This window comes from Sminthopsis crassicaudata, chromosome 2, assembly GCF_048593235.1.
Source record: "Sminthopsis crassicaudata isolate SCR6 chromosome 2, ASM4859323v1, whole genome shotgun sequence".
In the NCBI taxonomy this organism is placed as follows: Eukaryota; Metazoa; Chordata; class Mammalia; order Dasyuromorphia; family Dasyuridae; genus Sminthopsis; species Sminthopsis crassicaudata.
This window is the reverse complement of record NC_133618.1, coordinates 408,719,648-408,741,675: the sequence shown is the minus strand read 5'-3', so window position 1 is coordinate 408,741,675 and position 22,028 is coordinate 408,719,648. Positions and strand designations below refer to the sequence as shown.

The 22,028-nt window shown below is 39.8% G+C and overlaps 1 protein-coding gene across 5 annotated transcripts in view; it reads left to right on the top strand.

The window, feature by feature from the left end:
• The first annotated feature begins 8,568 nt into the window (after positions 1 to 8,568).
• The window catches only part of EBF1 (EBF transcription factor 1), a 451,723-nt gene continuing 438,263 nt past the window's right edge, over positions 8,569 to 22,028 (top strand). For 4 of the 5 annotated variants that reach the window (XM_074291944.1, XM_074291943.1, XM_074291942.1 and 1 more), the window contains exons 1-4: positions 8,575 to 9,118; positions 11,184 to 11,340; positions 12,056 to 12,119; positions 12,997 to 13,052. In XM_074291944.1, coding sequence (XP_074148045.1) covers positions 8,985 to 9,118; positions 11,184 to 11,340; positions 12,056 to 12,119; positions 12,997 to 13,052 — 411 coding nt within the window. In that variant the 5' untranslated portion in view covers positions 8,575 to 8,984. Of the gene's footprint in view, positions 9,119 to 11,183; positions 11,341 to 12,055; positions 12,120 to 12,996; positions 13,053 to 22,028 lie in introns of all 5 variants that reach the window. The other variant, XM_074291945.1, reaches the window with a different exon arrangement.

Genomic DNA, 22,028 nt, shown 5'->3' with positions numbered 1-22,028 from the left:
GCCTGGAGGTTCTTTACACAGATGTACCTTTCCCCCAAATTAAATGTAGTGCTCTTGTAGAATTCTCCTTTGCTTATTTCAAGCAAATAAACAAATTACCCATTAGGAAACTAATTCAAGAAGGGGGAACATTTTCTAAATGTGGACACACAATTGTATTCTCCTACTCATATTTGTGAATACGTGTAAATGTGAGATACCCTCTTAGAAAATAAGATTCTTTATTCCATATTGTCTTCTCTGAAATAATAATACAACATATGACTATAGGTTGCTTGACATAGATTTTTACTCACAGCAGCTCTGTGAAGGAGGCAATAGACATTAACTTTATCATTTTATAGATTGAGGAAAGTGAAGCTTTCAGAGTTGAAGAAACTGACCCATCTATGGTTGCAAGGCTCATAAAGAAACTAAGGCAGACTGGAACCCTATCTTTTGATTCCACTTCTAGGGCTCTTAGTAACTCAGAGGGCTGCTCCTTCGTTTCAACTTTTTCCTCCACTCCAATTTCTTGTCCCCGACACTTTTTGTGTCTGAACACTCTCGCAGTCTTTACTGGCCGAGGTCACCAGCCGTCCCCTTCACTTTCTCACCTCAAAACCTTGCCTGCGCTAGAGCGATCTTATTATCTACACCCTTCCAGTGAGTCACTTTTCCTGAATGGAATAACTATCTCGTCTTTGTTGCTTGCTTGGTGGGATGTGGGGTGGAATGGGGCGGTGCAGAGTTTGATTCTGTTAGGAACTGCTAGGTGCTGTCCTCACCTAGGTGATAAATGTATCATAACCCCCTTCCCATCTTATATTCAAAACCATGATTCATTCTTTTTTCTATCAAAGGAATAGCGGCGCTGTTGCAAGACCGTTAGTTTGCACTTTTAAAAATAATGCTTATTACCCCAAACCTTTGCTTTGCCACCTTTGCAAGTCCAGAAAAACTTCTCTGTTTCGGCCGGTTTTGGTTGAGCGAAGGGTTTGGTTTCCTGTAGTTAGAGAAAAAGATACCTTCTACCCAGAAGTTTGAAGTAGTCCCATCTAAAGGGATTAGATTGAGCGCACTCACAGGATTTGGGATGGATGAAAGCGGAAAAGGGAGGGTTGAGAGGGACTGCAGGTAGCCAGCCACTTTGTTTCAGAAAAACGCAACAAATTAACCTACTTTGGGGACCACTTCTTGAGAGAAAAAAGTAAACTCTGAGAATTATTTTCCCCAGTTTTCTCCTTTCCAGACTCTTAATCCCAGGGAAAACCGGAAGGAAAAAAATCAGACATATTTAGAATCACAGAATATTAAAGCTGGAATAAATTTTAGAAATCAGCTTATTTAGTCCCCTCACTTTGTATATGAGAAAACTGGGGCCCACCAAGATGTAAAATAACTTGCTAGAACCCACACAGCTGGTTTTATAAAACAAACAAAAACATTTTACTTTTTGGGTTGAAACGTCTAACAGTTGAAGGTAGAAGTTGGGGAATCGGAAAGGAACACTTAAGAGGAATTCCTTTTTAAGTTCTTGAGGCTGGGGTTTGAGTTCAGGAAGCTAGAGGCCGATCGATATCTGAATTTCTAAGACTTATGTGCAAATCCTGGGAGAGAGGATTAGGAGCGGTGTTCTAGGGACTAAAGTCTCTTGAAACCGGGTCTCCGTGATGAATTATGAATGTGAACGATTGTGTTTGCTTCCAAATATTTCATGGAATGCTCCAGGGTGGGAAAGATGGCTTGGGATGAGGGGTCCCGAGATGAATCGAGGCCTCTTTCCCTGGGGAGTTAATAGCTCGGACCAGCAGTAGTTTTATGGGTTAATATCCCCTGTTGGTGGAAGTCGGGTAGAGAAGAGGCTACCATTTCTCGTCTTTAAAATTCTCTTCGGAATTTGGACGTCTTAGAGGATGCTATAAGTGATGATTTGAATTTGTCCTATCGTGGGAGCTTCGTTTCTTTTTCTTTTCCTTAGGGAAAGACGCTCCAAGGCACTCTGTCTGCTCCTGGGAGAAGTTCCGAAAGACTCCGACAACTCATCCTAGATTTGCTTAGGCACCTAGCTCTGGTTCCCGCCATAAGCGCTTTCGGGTTTCTGGACTGCGGGCACTTCCAGGAGCCCAGTGTCGGATTTAAGTTCATCGCTCACTAGACATAGAGCCTCGGGGAAAATCCTGCTAGTAGTTGAGAAGCAGCCAGTGAAACTGCCCCGCATCCCCCAGGGTCCGAGAAAAGGCGTGGCACCTAGAATCCCTAGCCATTCCCCGCCTCCCCGCCCCGGGGGACCATTTCACAGTCCTATAGTTGTTGACTGGCTTCTTTCCACTCTTATTCAGATCACTTTCCCAGTCACAGTCCTCACTTTCTCCTTTCCCTCCTCTCTTCTAGATTAGAGGAACATAAGCAAAGCGATTCTGTCCCTTGGTTGCTTAATTTCTTCTCCCTCTTATGAATATTATTTTCATATAGACTTTGGATAGCTCTAGATTGATGGGTTGGGTCTTGGTGTATTTCCTTTTCTTCCTCAGTCCCAGAAATCCCGATCTGCCTACTTTTTCCCTCTTCCTTTTCTTTCTTTCTCTTGCTCCGATTCCCTTTAAGCCTTAAAGAAAGGATCGTTACCTCACCCAAAATATTTCCTTTGTCATTCTCAATTCTCCAAAACTACTCATTCCCCAGAAACATACTCCTAACATTACATTTCACTCTATACACACTCTCTTCTGGAATAAGGAAAAGAGAATAGGATTCACTATGGAATTGATTTTCACTGCTGAAATCTCAATAGGAATAAAAATAATAAGTGAAGGTTTTTGGTTAAAAAAGCTGGCCTTTGGATGGGCAGGAATAGGTAAGTAAAGGGATTCTTCCCTTCAGCAGAACATTTTTGTTTGTTTCTGTCCAACTTTATTTACTTACTATTAAGGTTAGGTATTATAAAGTGGCTTATAAAGTGGCTGAGAGGCCAATCTGGTGGAAGTGTGAAATAAAGGCAATTTAACATAAGGTATATAGTTTGGAAGGAGGTAGAGACTGATTATTTCAAAATAGTGCTTCCCTGAGGGAAGGTGACCAGTTTCCTCCAGGGTACTGGTGACCTGGGAATACTCTCACAACTCAACAAGGCAGGCCAGCTCTGCTCAGCTCAGTTCTACTTTGCTCAGTCATCCCCAGAGAATTCTGGGCTATTGTATGTGTCAGTTGTGGGGGAAGTGCTAATTTACCTATAACTTCTGAAGAAACTCCAAAGGGAAGACTCACAATTTATCAGAGATCAGGCCTTTCCTACATACTGACTTACTCAGGTCGTCCTCCCTCCCCCCCCCCCTGTCCTTCCTTCCTCTCTCTCTCTTCTTTTCTCCCTTCCTCCCTCTCTCCCCTCTCTTTCTCCCTTTCTCCCCCTCTTATTGTCATAGATAAAATATTCTCAATATACATATATATATCATACATTCATGTAGGCATAGTAAATATCAGTAATTTCATTTTATGGATGCTCTCCGCATCAGTGCAGACTGAAACTTATCCATATCTTCTCATTCTGTGTGATTCTTGGACAAATATTTTCATAAATCCTCATTAAAAGATCTCTCCAGCATTGCTAGAAACCTTCTCTATAATTTCTAACATTCTATGGGTATTATGATAATATTTGGGCAACTCATAGGTCTCACCCTATATAACTGTTTCATCTTTTTTTCTTGTTATATATTTCTTGTGTATGTATATCTGTATATGTATGAATGTGTACATACACACATATACATATATATTTAGCATATAACATCTTTCATGTATTATAAAAGTACCAATTATACTTTAAAATTTAGAAATTAATTTTACTAAAGCAAATCAGAAACTAGTTTGCAATTTATAGTTTTAGACAGTTGCCTGAAGAGCACTAAGAGATTGTGTCAGAAATAGGATCTGAACGCTAAGATGGAACATGGGACTTGAAGTTAGAAAGACTAGGGTTCAAACATAGGTTCAAAATCTCAGATTCTTACTGGCTGGCAAATCAGTTCAATTCTAAGAGTCTCAGTTTCCTTCTTGGTCAAATATACTTGAATAACATATTTCACAGATAATTTGTGTATAAGGAAAATACTTGGTAAACCTTAAAACATCATGCAAATGAGTTATCATTACTAACCAAACAAGTAAAATACAATTAATAACTTTCAACCATATTTATTATAATTATTACAATAAAGCTGCAGTTGGTAGTTCAATAACCTGTTAAAATTCCCAGTAAACAAAGAAATATTTAAAGTTCTTTGAGATTAAAGTCTATCATAGAAACACTTTCAGTTTTCTGTCTTTTTTGAATCCCCCTTAGATACTTATTGTGGGGAGAAGCAATCCAGGTTAAAGGCACAAGGACACCCAGAAGCAAAGCTGTGAGTAAATCTGGAAGTCAAGTCTTCTCTGATAGGGGGCGGGGGGGGGAAAGCTTACTCTTGTAAGCTTTTTCTGTATTAAAAAAAATTTTTTTCAGGAATTTCTATTACAAAGTAAGAAAATTACTCTCTCCTAAAATTATGCAAATAATTACCTCCATGTTTATCTCTTAAATTTACATGGATAGACTGAAGTAAAGGGGACTAGTGTGGTAAAGACTATATATATCTTGCTTTTTTCTCTCTTCTAGATCGCTGGAGATCTCTTGAGAGCCAATAGAATGTAAGGTTCTTGAGAATAGAAACTGCTTTTTTCTTTGTATCCTCAACCCCAAGTTCTGCTTAAGAAATAAATACTGAATTGAATTGAGAAACAAAAGGGATATTCTCTGCTGCCCGCCTCCTTCAAGATTGTTCTTCTCCCAAGATTTTGGCATGCTGTCTGACTCTGAGTTTCAGTCCTGTTCTTGTTGCTTATCCTAGGGATCTGGCAAGGGCTTAGAACCTTTGAGTCTTTTCTCCTGGAGTGGCTCCTTTCCCCTAGTGTTAATCATTCAGCCTCAGCAAGATGTCTCTTCTGAGACTCCAGCTGAGAAAGAAAAACAATGCCCTAGCCAGTTCTTGGTATGGTTACAGCCTGGAGAGGAAAAGGAAGCCTAGATAGTCCAGAGCCCTGGGAGCTGTGCAGTAAAGAGACCCAGGTCAATGTTTGCCTGCAGTTAGGACATCAGCAACTAAAAGTCAAGACAATGGGTACTGTACATTGAAACAGCTCCTGGGAGCAATTATTCCCCATACATTCCTGTTTCCCAGGGTCTCAGGTGGATCTGAAAACTCTGGTCTAGGTAATACAATAAGGAGGGGGGAGGGGTATGCCCCTCCTCTCAAGCTGGATAAGTATTCCCAAACTCTGCTCTAGGATTCCCCTGGGGCATGAGAGGAGAAGAAAGAGAGAGGGAAAGAGACACAGAGACAGAGAGAAAAGGAGACACAGAGATGGAAGAGAGAAAAGGAAGAAAAAAGGAGATGTACAGAGAGAAAAAGAGAGAGAACTGCTCAATACTTCTAAATATGTATAAAAATTCTTTTTTTAAATTGTAGCAAGCTTATTTATTTTTAATACTCATTCCTTTATGAATCATGTTGGGAGAGAAAAATCAGAGCAAAAGGGGAAAACCATGGGAGAGATTAAAAAAAAAACAAAAACAAAAACCCAGAAATAAGAAATTAACATAGCATATGTTGATTTATATTCAGTCTCCTTAGATCTTTTTTTTTTTTTTTCTGGACATTTTCTATCCAATATAAGTCCTTTAATAAAGTTCTATTCTGATGCCTCATCATGTTGGCTGGTATACCTGGGTTATAGAATGCAAGCTATTACAGGTGCAATGAAGCAGAAAAGAATCTTAACACAACTATTGACTTTGTATTGTTAAATTCAGTTACATAGTTAGCATAGTTACATTCAGATGAGCTTATTTTGAGTTTGGCCATGGGATGATGAATTCTTGGACCATTGTGAATCTCAAATACCATTGACTTTGATTGATGGAAGGTGTGTGCATACGAAAGTAACTACAGCTCTTTGACGTATGAGATTCTTACGCCTTCAAACTCTCCCCTTCGTGGGTTTCCAGAAAAAGGAAGTGAACTTGGATTTCAGATCCCTCATTTTTTTCTCCAGAAGCCAGCAAGGGATAGAATTATTTCTGAAGAAGTAATGAAACTCTTGTAAGTCTTCATTGTTCATTTGAAGTTACTTTTTAAATATTTCCCTCCATATCTGTGATTTCGCTAGTGTGGTTACCACCTCCACCAACAAAAGATTTTTAACATGACTAAGGTAACTTTAAGTAGAATGTCTTCAAATTAGAGACCAAGAGCAATCCTTAATTGGTGACCACCCTTCTAGGCTGGTCATGAGAGAACAGACGTGCAGTCCCTTGCCACATGGTCCAACTGGAAGCCTGTCCAGTTTAATGGAACCTGCAGAAACTGTGCTCTGGTGGCACAACATACTTTGAAAATTCAGGGTCACCTCCAGAGGTCAAGGAGGCATTAGGGTGAGGGAGGATTTGAGTGGCATATTAGTGATTATATACAACTAACAGAAATCATGGAGAACATTACAGGGGAATAAAGCATCTTACTGCACTAATACTTTTCTCATTCTACTTACCAGTCCCATACATTCGGGAGACTCATTTAGGAGACAATGAACCTCACGCTCTTTTTGACATATGGCAGGAGCAGGAGCTGGCGTGGGTTTGTTTATTTTTCTCTTTTAAGAATGGAAGGGGGGGGCGAGAATCCATCCACCAAATAAACAAACAATGAAGGCTCATTGTTGTGGTTGTTATACTCCAGAACAGTTAACTGGAGTGGGGAGTGCTAGGGAGGGGGGGAAGAGGGAGGGGAGGAGCAGGGAGCGGGCAGAGGAGAGGGTGGGAATGGACCCGAAAAAATAAACTCTCTTCAGCATTTCATGATTCATAAACGCTGGAGATTGCTCAACAGAAGTGTGTGTGAGTGTGTGTGAGTGTGTGTGAGTGTGTGTGTGTGTGTGAGTGTGTGTGAGTGTGTGTGTGAGTGTGTGTGTGTGAGAGTGTGTGAGTGTGTGTGTGTGTGTGTGTGTGTGTGTGTGTGTGTGTGTGTGCGGGCGCTAGAGTTAGATGTGTGAAACACGCCGGAGGCCAAGAGCCCGAAAAACGTGACCGTAGGACTGGAGAGCAGGCGGCTTTCTTTACCATGTTTAAAGGAAGCAGCCTCCACGGCTCCTAATACGGTCTAACCACAGTACATTCATCACTCCCAGAATTTGCTTAAATAGAAGAGTTTTATTTCCCAGAGCATTCAGCTTCCAGAAGGGAGAGAGGGAGGTTTGACTCACCAAGCCCCATCCCGGCCCCACCGTGGATCCCCCTGCTTCAGTCCCTCTTCTCCTTTGCTCCATCCTCCCCAAACGAGAATACCCCCATCACCACCGCCACCACCAGAGAGAGGACAAGGGGAGAGGGAAGGGAAGAGGGAGCACGAGGGGTGCGCATAGTCAACTTCAGGAAGGGCAGGCAGGCCAGCAGGCAGGCTTGCGCTCTATGCTCCTGTTTACTTTGCTCCCGATCCCCCGGCACAGCCAAAGCACAAACCAGCACCCACCGAAGAAAGATGCAGTTTCTCCGCCTCCGAGCGAGTCTTCACCGTTACATCGCGAGGGGTGGGCGAGAAGAGAGGGGACTGTGCATATTAAGCGTATTTTAGCTAATGGCCCTGATGGGCTTCTCCATGGCAAAGGAAACAGTGTTGTAATTATACCCTTCTCCTCCCTGAACCCCCTCCCGTAACCCTCCCTGCTTCACTCCCTTACCCCCCCATCCCCACCTCGCTGCACTGCCTTCGTCCCCACCCCCTCCCGCTTGCGGTCACCGGCCTAGCAGCCAGCGCGGTTCGCTCGGCACTTTGGGTGCAACTTTCGCAGATCTCCCCCGAGGTCCAGAGGAGATGTTAATGAGGGGGGTGTTACCCGGCGTGGCGTCAAAGCTGAGCCAGAAGCTGCGATTGGCTATGACTGGACGGAAGGATGACGCTATGCAAATAGAGAGGCGGTTCTGTGAAGCTGGAACCACGCCTCCTCCCCATTGGGGTTAGTGTGCTTGTGTTTAGCTCTGGGGAGAGTCAAACTGGATTCCATAGGGAAAGACTGCAAATCACTTCTATTTTAGCAAGGAAAAAACAGAATCTACATCCACCAGGGTCCACCCCTCTCTTTCTTTCTCTCTCTCTCTCTCTTTCTCCTTTCCTTTCTCTCCCTCTCTCCCTCTCTGTCTTTCTCCCTCTCTCTTCTTCCCTCCCCCTTTCTCTATCCTTCTTTTTCTCTTTCTCTGGTGTCTCTCGCTGTCTCTAGCAACCGGCGTCCTCCTTATCCTCACGCTTTGAAAGGAGAGAAAGATCTTTGGTTGGGAGAGGAGAGGAAAAAAAAAAAGAAAAGAGAGAGAGAGAAAAAAACTTGCCTGTTGTCTGTGGAAAATGACACTTGATGTAGCCAAGCCTGCAGCAGCTCCAGTTCAGCCTATTGTTTCTTAAACTGCCATCAGAGGTTTTTTTTTTTTTTTTTTTTTTTGCCTGCTTCTTCAAGTGAAGGGTACCTCTACAAAAGGAAACTCCAGCCCCTCAAGTGCTCCACCGTCTTGTGATCACTACAAAAAAAGCAAAACAAACAAACAAATCAAAAAACCAAAAAATTCACTCCTAACCAAAACCAACCGACCCAACAACAACATCCCCAACAATCAAACGTACATCTCGGTTTTTTTTTTTTCTTTGCATTTTCGTTGGAATTTTTCCTTCTTCTTCTTCTTCTTCTTTTTTTTTTTTTTTCGTTATTGCTGTTGTTGTATTATACATATATTTTTTAATTTAAAATTTGCTTTCAACTCGCCTTGATCCGGTGTGAGTTCATCTTCTCAGAAAAAAAAAAAAAATCTCTGGCCGGCGATTTTCTTTCTTTCTTTTTTTTTTTTTTCTTCCCCTCCCCCTTATTATTATTATTTTTTTTTTTCTGACGGGAGAGGAGATTTTCCCCCAAAAAAGATTGTTTTCATGTTTGGGATCCAGGAAAGCATCCAAAGGAGTGGAAGCAGTATGAAGGAAGAACCGCTAGGCAGTGGAATGAACGCTGTGCGGACGTGGATGCAGGGAGCCGGGGTCCTGGATGCAAACACAGCCGCTCAGAGGTAGGTAGAGGCTTTTGCAGCAGCATCCGTGGCTTTCTTTCCTCTCCCCTTTCCCTCCGGCGTAGTTTATCTCGCTGTTCTGTGGTGGGCAAGATGATAGCTTCTCCGAAGGGTCCAATTCGGGCACTTTGCCCCTCTACCTCTGTTTTTATTTTGCTTTGGTATCTAAGAGAAATTTCACCAGAATGTGAGATGCCTGGTTTCTCTTTCTTTCTTTCTTTCTTTCTTTCTTTCTTTCTTTCTTTCTTTCTTTCTTTCTTTCTTTCTTTCTTTCTTTCTTTCTTTCTTTCTTTCTTTCTTTCTTTCTTTCTTTCTTTCTTTCTTTCTTTCTTTCTCTTGTTCTTTCTCTTGTTCTTTCTCTTTCTTTCTCTCTCTTTCTCCCTTTTTTGTCTTTTTTCTACTCTTTTTGCTATCTTTCTTCCCCTTGCTCTTTCTTCTTTTTCCTTCCCTTTTCCTGTCTTGCTTCCCCTTTTCACATTTTCCATTTTTTTCTGTTTCTTAATTTCCTTCCCTTCTTTCCATCTATTTTCTTTTCCAGTTTCCTTTCTTTTCTCCCTCCCTACTTCCTTCCTTCATTCCATTCTTTCCTTCCTCTCCCCCCCCCCCATTCTGGACAGTACCAGCTCCTAATTTGAATTTTGACAGTCTCGAACTGTTCTCTTTCAAATCATTCTGGTCCCCTCTTCCTATTCCCACCCCCAGCTCAGAGGGATGGGAAGCAATGCTTGCAGGCTGGGACCCAAACATAGCTGAAACACAACCGAAGTTTCTCCATGTCCTTTCTTTGGGATGTTGGTCTCAAGTGAGAAGTGGCCTGCCTTTCCCTTTTTCTCATTTTTCATTTTTTTCCTCTTTCTTTATCTTTCTTTCTTTCTTTTTAAGGCCCCCAGCCTAGCTCGGAAGGACCTGGCAGGCCTAAGCAGAGTGCAAGGGTGGAGGGGAGGGAGAAGGAGGGGAAGGAGGAGATGGCAAAAGGTAGTTATGCCTAGTCCTGGGAACTTTGTCTTACAAAGCTGTTCCCATTATCTAAGAGGAGTAGATGAATAAGAGAGGATCTAGAGAAGCTCAGTGAGAGTATGAGTAATCAAGGTAAATAGAACAGGAAACGAAAGTATATTTGTTTATGTATGGGGAGGTGGGGTGAACGAGGTGAAGCTAGAGATACAGAATGCACTCTCCCATATCTTTTAGGGTCTACTACACAGGAACCTTTTGCTTATGTCTAGGTGTTCCTGAAGGAATCTGAAATTTTATTACTTCAGGAATGTGTGTGTGTGTGTGTGTATTGCAGTGGAATAAACTTTGGCAGGACAGCAGTACTAGGGCTCCACAGTCACTTTCCAAATCCTGTAACTTTCTGGGGGTCTATTTTTGGAACCATTTAATTTGTGTTCCTTGATGGCTCCAGAAAATCAGAATGGGGGGGGGGAGCACAATTGGATATTACCAGGGATATCTGTCAAAAGGTAGACTGATCGGAGATCTGATGTTGGTGAAGTCTACCTTTCTCTTCATCCATTCCCATCTTCCATTAGAGAGAGAAATGGAATGAATGTAGAGTCGAAAGAGGATAGAGACATATATTTAAACTTCCAATCTTACCCACAATTTGAGATGTGTTCCATAAAGCTTGACATAAGCCTTCCACTTTTACTTCTTTTTCTATCCCGATTTCCATTGAAAGAAGAGTTTTTAAATAACTTTTCATTACAAACATGTATACACACACACACCTTTCATTCACCTTTGACGAGTTCAGGAAAGATTTCTGAGCCGGGAGAAAACCTGTAGCCAAAAAAATAATGCCGAACTCCCCAAGATAAATTCAGGGCGGAGGGAAACTCCTTTTGCAGTCAGCCCTAGGTTTTGGAAGAGGGAAACTGTTTTAGGGATGTCGGTACTTATTTCTTCCCTAAGGGTAAAAGTGGGGTAGGTTGCGGGGTACTCACTTGGGCATGTCATCATATGAATGTTGGGGGACAATTTTCTAGTGGGCTGTGGGTGAAGATTGCGGTTGTGTCAGACTTGGCTTCGTTCTCTAATCTCTCGGTCTCTTTGGCCACAGTGGGGTGGGGCTGGCCCGGGCTCACTTTGAGAAGCAGCCGCCCTCCAATCTGAGGAAATCCAACTTCTTCCACTTTGTCCTGGCCCTCTATGACAGACAGGGGCAACCCGTGGAGATCGAGAGAACCGCTTTTGTGGGGTTCGTGGAGAAGGAAAAAGTAAGTGGGGCGCAGAGTCGCATACCCAGCCCGACTGGTTGCGTTAGTCCTTTTCCTGCCGCATCCCTTATCCCGGTGCCGGAGGGAGCGCCTCCTTCGGTTCCAGAAGCCCCAGTCCAGGAGCCATCGGAGGTTATATTCAATCACTCATTGCATTACAGAGTAAGGCCCACAAAGTATGACACTGTTCCTATCCGAAATTTCAAGTCCCGGTAATTTAGTTCAGCGTTCCTTTCAACAAAGTTATCCATCACTTACTCCAAACTGAGGAACGCTATGTCCTGTTAAAAGGCGATGTCACCTAGTGTATCCTCTGCCTCCCAATACTGGCCAGTTCTGAAACTGTCCAAATAGCCCGAGAAAAAGGGAAAAGGAAAGAAATGAACTATTTTAGGAAGTCCTCTTTCATTTCCAGCTTCTGAGTAGGATAATTTTGTGCCCTCGAGGCTCATCATTTGAGACCTTTACCCAGTTTTGAAAGGTAGAAGAAAAGCTGAAGATGGTGGAGGCTGAAAGTGTGGAGACCTTGTGTTTGTACCTCTGCTTCCCTTCCTCCAGTTCCCCTCGGGTATCTCTTGATACCTTCTCCCGGGTTTACCTAAGAGAGGAAAAAAATACATCAAGCGTCCTGGAGTTAGGCAAATGTTCTTAGTTGTGGTCTCTCACCCCCAACCCCAATTTTTTCCCCCTGTTTGTGCGTCTTGTGGAAATCTAGGAAGCCAACAGCGAAAAGACCAATAATGGGATCCATTACCGACTCCAGCTCCTCTACAGCAACGGTGAGGCCCTTAGCACGTTCCGGGCATCCTCCCTCCCTCCTGTCATTCTCTTCCACCCCCTTCCCAAGGTTTCATATTCAGGTCAGGAACCCCTTGGAGCCTGGGAGCCCCAGGAGTAGGGTAGTTGGCCAGAGAAAGTCCCAACCATCCAGCAGGTTCATCCATTTGGCTTTCTTTTCTATTCTAGTTTCCTAAACTGGCCCTTTCTCCTCCACTCCACCTCCATTCATCCCTAGGTCTTTTTACCTAGCTCCAGGGAGCTTAAGTAAGCAGGTAGAGCTGGCAGTCTGCAGCCAGCCTCTAATTCCCTCCAACCATCCTGGTCAATGAGAGCATTTTCTCTGGAGCAGTTCAACTAAAAGATTACCGAGGTCCCGAAGGGTCCTGGTTTATCACTCCCTCTGGGCCACACTTCCCTTCCCTTCCTCACACCCTGGGGCGCTCTATCCCCCCCCTAAATCCAAAAAGGGATTCCAGCTTGGGGACCAAGCTCTGTAGCTGCCGGGTCCAGTAGCTCCTCAGGTCTCCAGCCCACCTCTGATAGTCCAGGGCCTGGAACTCTGGTTTTAAAGTCCTATGGGGACTATCTTTCAACACTCTTTCTTGGTACCAGGTCTACGACGCCTTGGTTTCCTAGGGGGAATCAGTGGAAAGGAGTGAGGATGAACAGTCTTGGGTTTGGGGGAGGCAACAGAGGGACTTCATGCCCAAACTCTCAATGAGGGAAAGGTTAAGGAAAGGTCTCAAACCATTCAGAATAATTCATACCCCCTTTTTTGAGTTAAAAAGTATAAATTTATAAACAAACAAACTTACTTCTGTCTCTTCCCGACCCGCTTCCCCCACTCCCCCATTCCTCTTTTTGGGTTTGTTTCAGGTATAAGAACAGAGCAGGATTTTTACGTCCGCCTTATTGACTCCATGACTAAACAGGTAAGTTGGCTTCTTAATTTTTTGATGCAGTCCCCCTCTCTATACCGCAAGCCTCACTGCTAAACCGCCGCCTGCTCCTTGACGAGGTTTTGGGCTGAACAGTAGGAAGCCGTGGTTGGAGGAGAGGATGGAGGGATGGAGATGATGGTGATGATTAGGAGATTTCTGGTTAAATTTTGCACCGGGGAGCAATTTATACTTAGCAAAGAGAGGCAAGAGGGAGTAAGTAACCTGCTTCTTTCTCTTTCGTCAGGGATCCAGGTCTTTCCCTTCAGAAAGGTCACAAAGGTAGATACCTAAGGACTTGAACTTTCCAGCCCTATGTTCCGTCGCCACTTCTCGGCTTCCTTACCCCGCAATCGGGGGAGAAAGCTAGCGAGCTAGGGGCGGGGCCACCTGCGGCCACTCCGAGTATCCCACCTGCGGGAGTGGGGGAGGAGGGCTGTGGCAGCTTGAGGGGCAAATGCCAGGTGCAGGTGATGAGGGGGGCGTCAGTCTCTAGGGATGTCCAGAGCCCCTCCCCAGAAAGCGCGTCTCAACCTCTTAATTAGGTGCCATTAGTTGCCGAACTAGGGCAGCGGGGGGAACGAAAGGGTTGAACTTTCTCTGACCCAGCCTGGGCATAGTTGGGGAGCAAAGCAGGGGTTCTTCCGAGGGGGAACTGAGGTCCGTGTGATCCTAGTTCTCCTTCCGGTTTTGAAGAGAATGACAGAAAGACACCCGGAGATGAGGGCAGGCATTAGGTTCTTCTCTGCAAGTTGAGATGGGGGAGGCCTGGGAGCCTCAATTGTTCGGGGATATTCAAGGGAAAAAAAATCCTTCAGCTCCACGATTGGCAGGAAGCCAGGCAGCATGAGAGAGCTTGTGGTCTTAAAGGTGCATAAGCTGCATTTCTTTAAGTTTCCCAACACGCGAGTGTCAAACAGTCTACATTAAGGCTGAGTTATGGTTTAAAAGGTACAATTATGAACAGAATCACAAAAGGAGGCCTAGTGTTTTAATTAGACACGGGAGCTTTCTCGTTAGAGAAAAAGTTTTAGTTTCAGAATTAAGCATCTGGTTCGGTACCAGAGAAGGAGCTTTGGTATCAGAAAAGAGAGGTTAGAAAAGCTTTATTTATTTGGAATTGGGCTGGGGGGGGGGGACGGCAAAAGGACAAAGAAGAAAGTTATCCATCTTACATCAGTCACTAGTGCAGTGGGATGATTATCATTTATTTACAGTATTGGTGGTTTCTTTATGGTAGTCTTCTTAAGAGGGAATGTGGTTTGCCTTATCCTGTATCCAAGAGTTTCAGATCGTTGTAGGTATGTTTGATGGGGATTGTTTTTTAGACAGAGTATATACCTTGCTTGTGTGTTTTATTTTTAGTCTGGTGAGATGTTGAAATAAATTTCAATCATTATCAAGAATCAATTTAATAATAGTTTATTTGATTGACATCGTTTCCTAAATAGAAAACATGAGTGTAATGTTCTTATCTATACAGTGAATTGTTTTACATTTGAAGCTTTTGTGCATATTTATTAAAATTTATTTAGCTTCTCTAAAATAAATATATTTATTGAAAATTCAGCTATTACTTGACTTAGCATAATAAATTCAACTTATTTACTCGGGCCCTATATTCTTTAATTAATTCAAATTTTTTTCATCACATAGGATAAGATGATTTCTTTTTGGAACTGTTTTGTTTTTTCCCCCATAAAAGACAAAAATATCCTCCTTAAAAAACTAAAAAACTAAAACAAAAAAACCCCCTCCAAATCCCAAAGCTGCCTTTCAACCACTTAAATTATTTCGATTTTTTCTGACTAAAAAATAATCTCTTTTGAAGTTTTGCTTTTGAAAACTGTCTTTGATACTCCTGAATATCTTTTTTCTGACATTCTAACTGCAGGGGCAAAAGAAGGGAAACACGAGACATCAAACATAAGCTAGATATAATCATTAGAATTTAATTAATTACTGACTTAAAAAACTAGTGAGTATAAGGCCTATTTATGAAGCTATGAACTCACAAATATTAAACAATATTCAGCGTGGCCCTGAGGATTTTGCTTTTTTTTTTTTTTTCTCCCTTCTGAAAAATAAATTTGTGTATGCTCAAAATAATTTTCTTTGACTCAGAAATAACTAAAACAACAATTAGCATTCTATTCCCTCCATTATAGTGTATGATAAACTGCAAATATAAAAAAAAGTCATCAAGAATTTACCTGCATGTGATTTTTACAAAAATTATAGCAACAGTTAACTTTGAAATTAGTTTAAAAATGAAACTTTTGATATCTATAGAACAATGAGCCCAAATTAATTTCTTGACAAAGTTGTGGTTATTAAGAAAAGTCTCTACTAAGGCACTGTTTGACCTCTTGATCTTTTATGTCTAATCTCTAACCTATTGGGAGAAAGTTATAGTTTCTTTAAAAACAAACAAACAAACAAACAAACTCATAACATGCATGTGATGAAGTACTCCTGCTAGAAAAATATCCACATGACATTAGATTTAAATTACATAAGCTTTTTGAAAGAAGCAACAAAAAAACTGTAAAATTAATTGTCAGCACTTACATTAATTTTCTGAATTTAGTTTGATATCAAGAAAAAGGCAATTTATAGTAGGGCACCTGTTTGCTTTCTTATTGGATACACAAACAACAGTATACTCTTTGAAATTTTCTTCTTAAAAGGTAATATCTGCAAAATATTTGGTGGATTGTTCTTTGATTTTGTATTATAAGAGCAACTATCTTGGAAGCAGTTTAAGAATAACAGTTAATGTAATTAAGTCTCTAGAAAGTACAATATAATGATGAAGTATAACCTTTCACAAATGTGACAATATAATTTATATTTTAGCTTTAATGAATAATACAATAAATTTTCATTTACTTTCAAACTATCCAATTGTAATTAAACACTAAGTCTGACTTGATATTTGTTAAATTTTAATTCAAGTTAAATATACAATGGCCCTCCAGTCAGATATTCCATATTCTAATAGCAGACTTGAAATAAGCTGGCTAATTAAATGATTACATTTAAGTTAAACTCTTTTAAATAGATCAGTTTTTTTGATGCTAGAAGCACATATTTGCATACATGATAATATAATTATAATGATATGAGGAGTTCTGGTAACACCACAAAGTATCAGTGATCAGGATGACATTCTGACCATCCTCATGTACCTTAATAATTACCTTGTTTCTCTTGACACTTGTTCACTTCACAGTCGAATTTTTTACGTGTGTGAAGTCATTTTCTTGATTCACATAGTTAAAATGAACTCAAAGGGACATTTTTAAGGAAATTAAATCCATCGTTAATCAGGCTCTTTTCACATTTACATAGAATGCTTTAGAGCTAGTCTGCTTCCTTGGAGGGATGAGATCAAGAATAAATTCAACCATCCAAGAAGTAGTGATATGACACAATAATTCACACCTTTCAAAGTGTCTCATTAAGCTACTTGGGGGCAGAGACTTTAATATTGTAGGGGGAGGGAAGGGGAGAGAGAGGAGAGAGAGAAAAGAGAGAGAAAGACAGAGAGAAAGACAGAGAGACAACCAGAGAGAGAAAGAGAGAGAGAGAGAGAGAAAGAGAGAGAGAGAGAGAGAGAGAGAGAGAGAGAGAGAGAGAGAGAGAGAGAGAGAGAGAGAGAGAGAGAGAGAGAGAGAAATGGAAGAGATAGGATTATTATAGGCCAACAAGTATATTGAGACCCTAACTTCCCTCTCCTTGTCATGAAATAGCTATTTTCAAAAACCCCTGCCCTTTCCCAAATAGAAGATACTGGAGAGGGTCACTTCAGGGAGAGTTATTCAAATCGAGTTTAGCAGGACTAAAAATAGGTTGTTTTTTGTGTCATTGCAGTTTTCCGTGTTCCATTAGAGAGCATGCAAAACCCTGCAGGATCCAAAAGTTTGTAGCTGTTGCTCACAGAAACAGCCATCATCTACTGCAGAAGTGCAAATGAACCTTGTAGGGGAGGTCTGAGGGTTAAATGTGCTTCATACTTTCATGCTGCATTCTGAAATGTGACTAGGAGAGCTTCAGTAAGTCACTTAGCTTTAAAAAAATATATATTTGCCACCCTCACCCCCCACTTCCATTTCCCATCTTGGTTTTTGTTTTGTTTTGTTTTGTTTTTAAGGCAGTGACAATTTGGTATTAGGAGATAGTGAACAAAAACCTAGTGAAAAGTGGTGCATCTTAAGAATTTCATCTACTTTGGTTCCCTTTTCTGTGTGCGTATGGATATTAAGGCAGGTGATGAGGTCAAGTTAAAAAAAAGTCCAGCTGCAGTGGGAGTTCCAAGCTATACTAATCAGAAGCCCTGTCAGATTTTTTTTCCAGTTAAACTATTTTTTATATATTTGTTTTGACTCCCCCAGTACTTAAAACTATTGATACAATAGTATTTTTTTCTATTGATTTGCTTCATTATATCCTGCCACGTTCACATAGATTTGATTAACAGCCCTTTCATCACGTAGTTCTTCATTGGTTGATAAGCACATTTTTGTTATATCAATAAGTTCTGTAGGAATTCAGTAGACAGAAAAGTTGATTTCAAATGTAAAAAATGACAGGGCAAGTATACAAGGAGCCAGATTTTCGCAGCTTTCTCTTCCCTTGGTGATATGTCAAAAACGCAGGTGATTTTAATTTTCTTGCACATAGAGGAATGAAGAAGTTTGGAATTTTTATGCATGATCAGGACCTGTGTTTGGGAAAATGTAAACTCATCACAGTGGAAAATGTGTTGTTTGGAGTCTGGGGGTGAAAACAAAGCTGATGATTTTGGAGAGACTGCCGGAGCCAGATGGCCTAGTGCATTCCCAGTCTGGCAGTCCAACTGCTCCCTCCTGTATAATATACAGCCATTTGTTCGGGGATATTTACGCTAGAGCTGTTTCCATGTGAATGTTTGAACAGCATTAAAAATGAACATATTAGGAATAATACATTTATTGAGTTTATATGGATACATTGATAGTTTTACCTATAACAGAAAGTAATAAACAGAGTTTGGATAATGGTGAATTTTGTTTATAGTTGTTGAACAAGAAGCTATTCCGAATTTGATTGTAGATGACATATCACTAACTTATTGTGATATTAGATTCATGGAACCAAGTGGTTATATTCACATAGATTTAAATATAGTATGGATAAAATCTTGTTTCTCAGGAAAGAAATTTGGTAACCTGTTAGAAGAAAAACGTTCTTTTCTTCTGTTACTTATAAGATACTTTAATTTTTTTTTCAAATATAAATGATAAAATCAATGGCTGCAGGTATATGTTTCTTTTAAAAATCAGTGCTGTGATGTGACTGAACAACTGAATAGATCATTCTTTCACGACTTTGCTAATTCAGTTCTGAAAACAGGCCTGCTTAGATGCTAAGTTGAAATTTCATCTGAATGAGTGTGGGGGAGAAACTTTAAAATTTTTCTTTCTATGATAGATGTTGAAAATACCATGTGAAATTATTGTTTTGGAGGAAAAAAACCACTTGATTTGCTGATTTCTTCTCTGGTGCAGATCAAGCTGTGACCAGGGTTCTTGTTTCCTTCTTTCTCAATTTTCTGGGCCTGCATTGTAACATCTTTATTTAATGATGAACAGAGGAGATTTTGAAGCTGAATAAGTTGTTTAATAGCATAGTGTGGTAACATTGTAGATATTCATATTGTTTTATGATTAATTCCCATTTTTGGTAATTTGCAACCAAAGGGTCATTCATTGACAGTCTATGTTCATAGGTTTCTATGATTGACATTTCTGGTTGAAGAAGTTATTTTGCACATTTATTTGTGAATTTGTAATTCTATAAAATGGCAAATGAGGACCCAACTTATAGATGGACTTTTATTTGTGTGTATGTGTGTATGTGTGTCCGTAGGTGCAGGAAACAGACTAAGACATTCAGTATTACATATTGACTTAAGTGGGAAATTAGAAACCTTGTTACTATTAGATAGCTATTATTTACTAATAATTATTTACTTGCTCCTGCTTAGTTTCGCATGAAGAGTGACTATTTTAAATAAAGCATTTTAACGTAGTGTAAGTCCAAAGTTAGTAGTACCAAAATCAAAGGCATTGGCCATTATGTATGGAATAAAAAGAGTTAAAACTATGAGCAATGTAAACAAAGAAAACCAAAGTATTTAACTCTGTATTTCCTTTGGCATTCTATTGAAGTGTGATCCTGGTGTCTATTTGCACATTTATTTTTAGCTCCTCTATGTGGTTGTCTTTACAGACACAGTAACTTTCAATTAACTTCTAAAACTCGGTAACTATTTGAGAAGACTAAGAAGGCACCCACTTTAAAAAATGTCCTTAAAAACAGCAGCAAGAATGGAAGGCTTTTTGTATTGTTTTCATTTGTGTCTTTTCAAAGATGCCCCAGTTTAATTTATAATTGAGCATTTGAAACTCTCAGTATTTTATTCTCTACCTATAAAATAATCAGCCAACGGAAACTATATGGTTCCGAAACTTCAGTAGTTCTGTGGAGTTTTTATTCCCCTGAAAAAAAAATTGTAAAAATTGATCTGAATAAAAACTCAATTTGAAAATTAATAATTGAAAGTTCTTTCTCCTCCCCAAATCCCCCAATGGCGCTTCTACTTTTATGTCTAATTTTTTGGTGGGGAAAACATTAGAAAGAAAGGGAGGGGCTTAATTCCGATTTTTTTCCGCCCTCAAACTTGAATCTGCTGTAGTGATTTAGACAACTTAGTGGTTAGTTAAAAGAAATGTTTGTTATTGATCTCAATATAGTCTTAAGGTTGAAGAAAGCTTAGTGAATTAAATTTCATTTTATAAGCAACCCCATTGTTGTCCTGATACACATACTGTTAAGTATCTGGACTTACATAGTTTTCTTCTTGATTTTGTACTTTCTCTTACATTGCAAATCTCAACCTGATTCCAAATCAATTGATTTATTTAAAGAAATATTTTAGATGCTTTTTTTTTCTTTTCCAATTTAACAGCAGCTTCTCTGCTCTTCACCATTGATTAACAAATTGATTTATTTAAAACATTGTTTTCTCTGTTGCTTTTACTGAACACCGCTATTCTGACTCTGAACAGGAACATGATTTACTATGTAAGATGAATATAAGCCTTCTTCTTTGTCTCTGTCTAGATCCCACCCCAGCTGTCTATAAAATGGCTTCACTTAAGATAGCTGAATGCTTTTTATATGCCTTTCTGATCTTCCAGCTGATCCAACCACCTCTCAAATCTTGCTTCTGCCCTCACCGAGCATTTTTATCTGGAAAAAACATTCCAAAAAGTTCTCCTTATGTTTTTATCCAAAGTCCTTCCGCTCTCTTACCAGGTGTTACCTGGACATTTTTTGAAGTGTGGGGTTAATTTATGATTAAATATTGAAACTAGGAATTGTATTTGTGTGTCTGTCTACAGTGTGGACAGGTATTAGAAAATTTAATGAACTAAAACCAAAACAAAACAAGACCCAAATCTGATATGTAGTCAGAGTTTAGCCTAGATTCAGAGATGACCCATTGAAGCTTATGTATATATCAAACAAGATGAATCCAACATTTATACATTGAAGTTTCCTTAGAATAATGTCCTACACATTGAGGCTTCTAAATGAAACTACCCTATAACACAATCTGTTTAATACTTCAGTAATGAAACCTGGATAGGGTTCAAGTTGGACCTTGCTTACTCTGAATTCCATGCTATCATGAACAGTGTTAAATCCAGGTTCTAGTATATTTAAAAGATTCCAATTTTGCCCCTAAAGTAAAGTAGTAATACTTCCCCTTCTGTCTTAGTCTCAGTAGTCATAGATACAGTACATTTTTGCTCTGAATGAGAAAAACAAAAACAAAACTAAACTCTTCAAACTCAACCAAATGCCAGCCCATAGAGAGGGAGAACAGACATACAGACAACTGCATGCTCTCCCCACTCCTCATCCCTTGTTTCTAGCATTTTCATAACTCATAGGATTCACAGTTTCAATTGATGTTGAAAGTGCCTCTTTTTGACTATGTCTGTTGAAACCAAAGCTGTTTTAACGTTCTGTGAAAAAGGGATGCTTACAGGGCATCTGTGGTATTCAGTTGCCAAAGACAAAAACATTTTCTGGGAGATCAGAGGTCTCATATCATGATATTGGAGTCAGGAATATATTTACAATGTAATATTCTCTTAATTGGATATCATGATAGGCCCAACTAACTTCCTCACTAGTGGAGGGGGATGATAGGGATGGAATAGAATGAGTACTATCTAGGTGCAAAAGATTCACTAAAGTTAGACACTTTGATGTGGACTCTAGTTTAATGTGGATTTTTATTTAAGCACAATAGTCAAATTTAAATGGCAGGAATCTCTCTACTACCTATGTTTCAACTTATAAATTGAAATTTTAATCCCTACATAATATACTTCTTCATCACATATATCAAAAATGTATAGCATTGATATTCATATTATTTTGGAAGTGTTTTAGCTAAGTTAACATCATGTCATTACAAAATTCTATTGTAATGCAGTTTCAAGATTTTAAAAAATCTAGGTGAAAATACATTTGGAAGAAAGAAAAGACTGAGTAGAAAGAGAAGTCATCAAGGATATTTAGGAGAGCACATAAATAATTTAGAGTCACTAAGATTGACAAAAAAAAATCTCAAAAATTTTTTATGTATATCTGTATATATTTTTGTTACCTTGAATTATATATACATGTATGTATGTATAAACCCTTTTAAAGTTTTGCAGAGGTGACTATAATAAGTAAAGTAGGCAAAATAATTTTCCATTTTCTAAACATTTATATTTTACTTAGTGCATTTAATCTACTTAAATATCTAATTAGGCAGTAAAAAGAAGATGTTTTGGAATATAAGATTATAGGCTAATGTTAGAAAATATTAACTTACATGACACAGTAATATACTTTAACTTG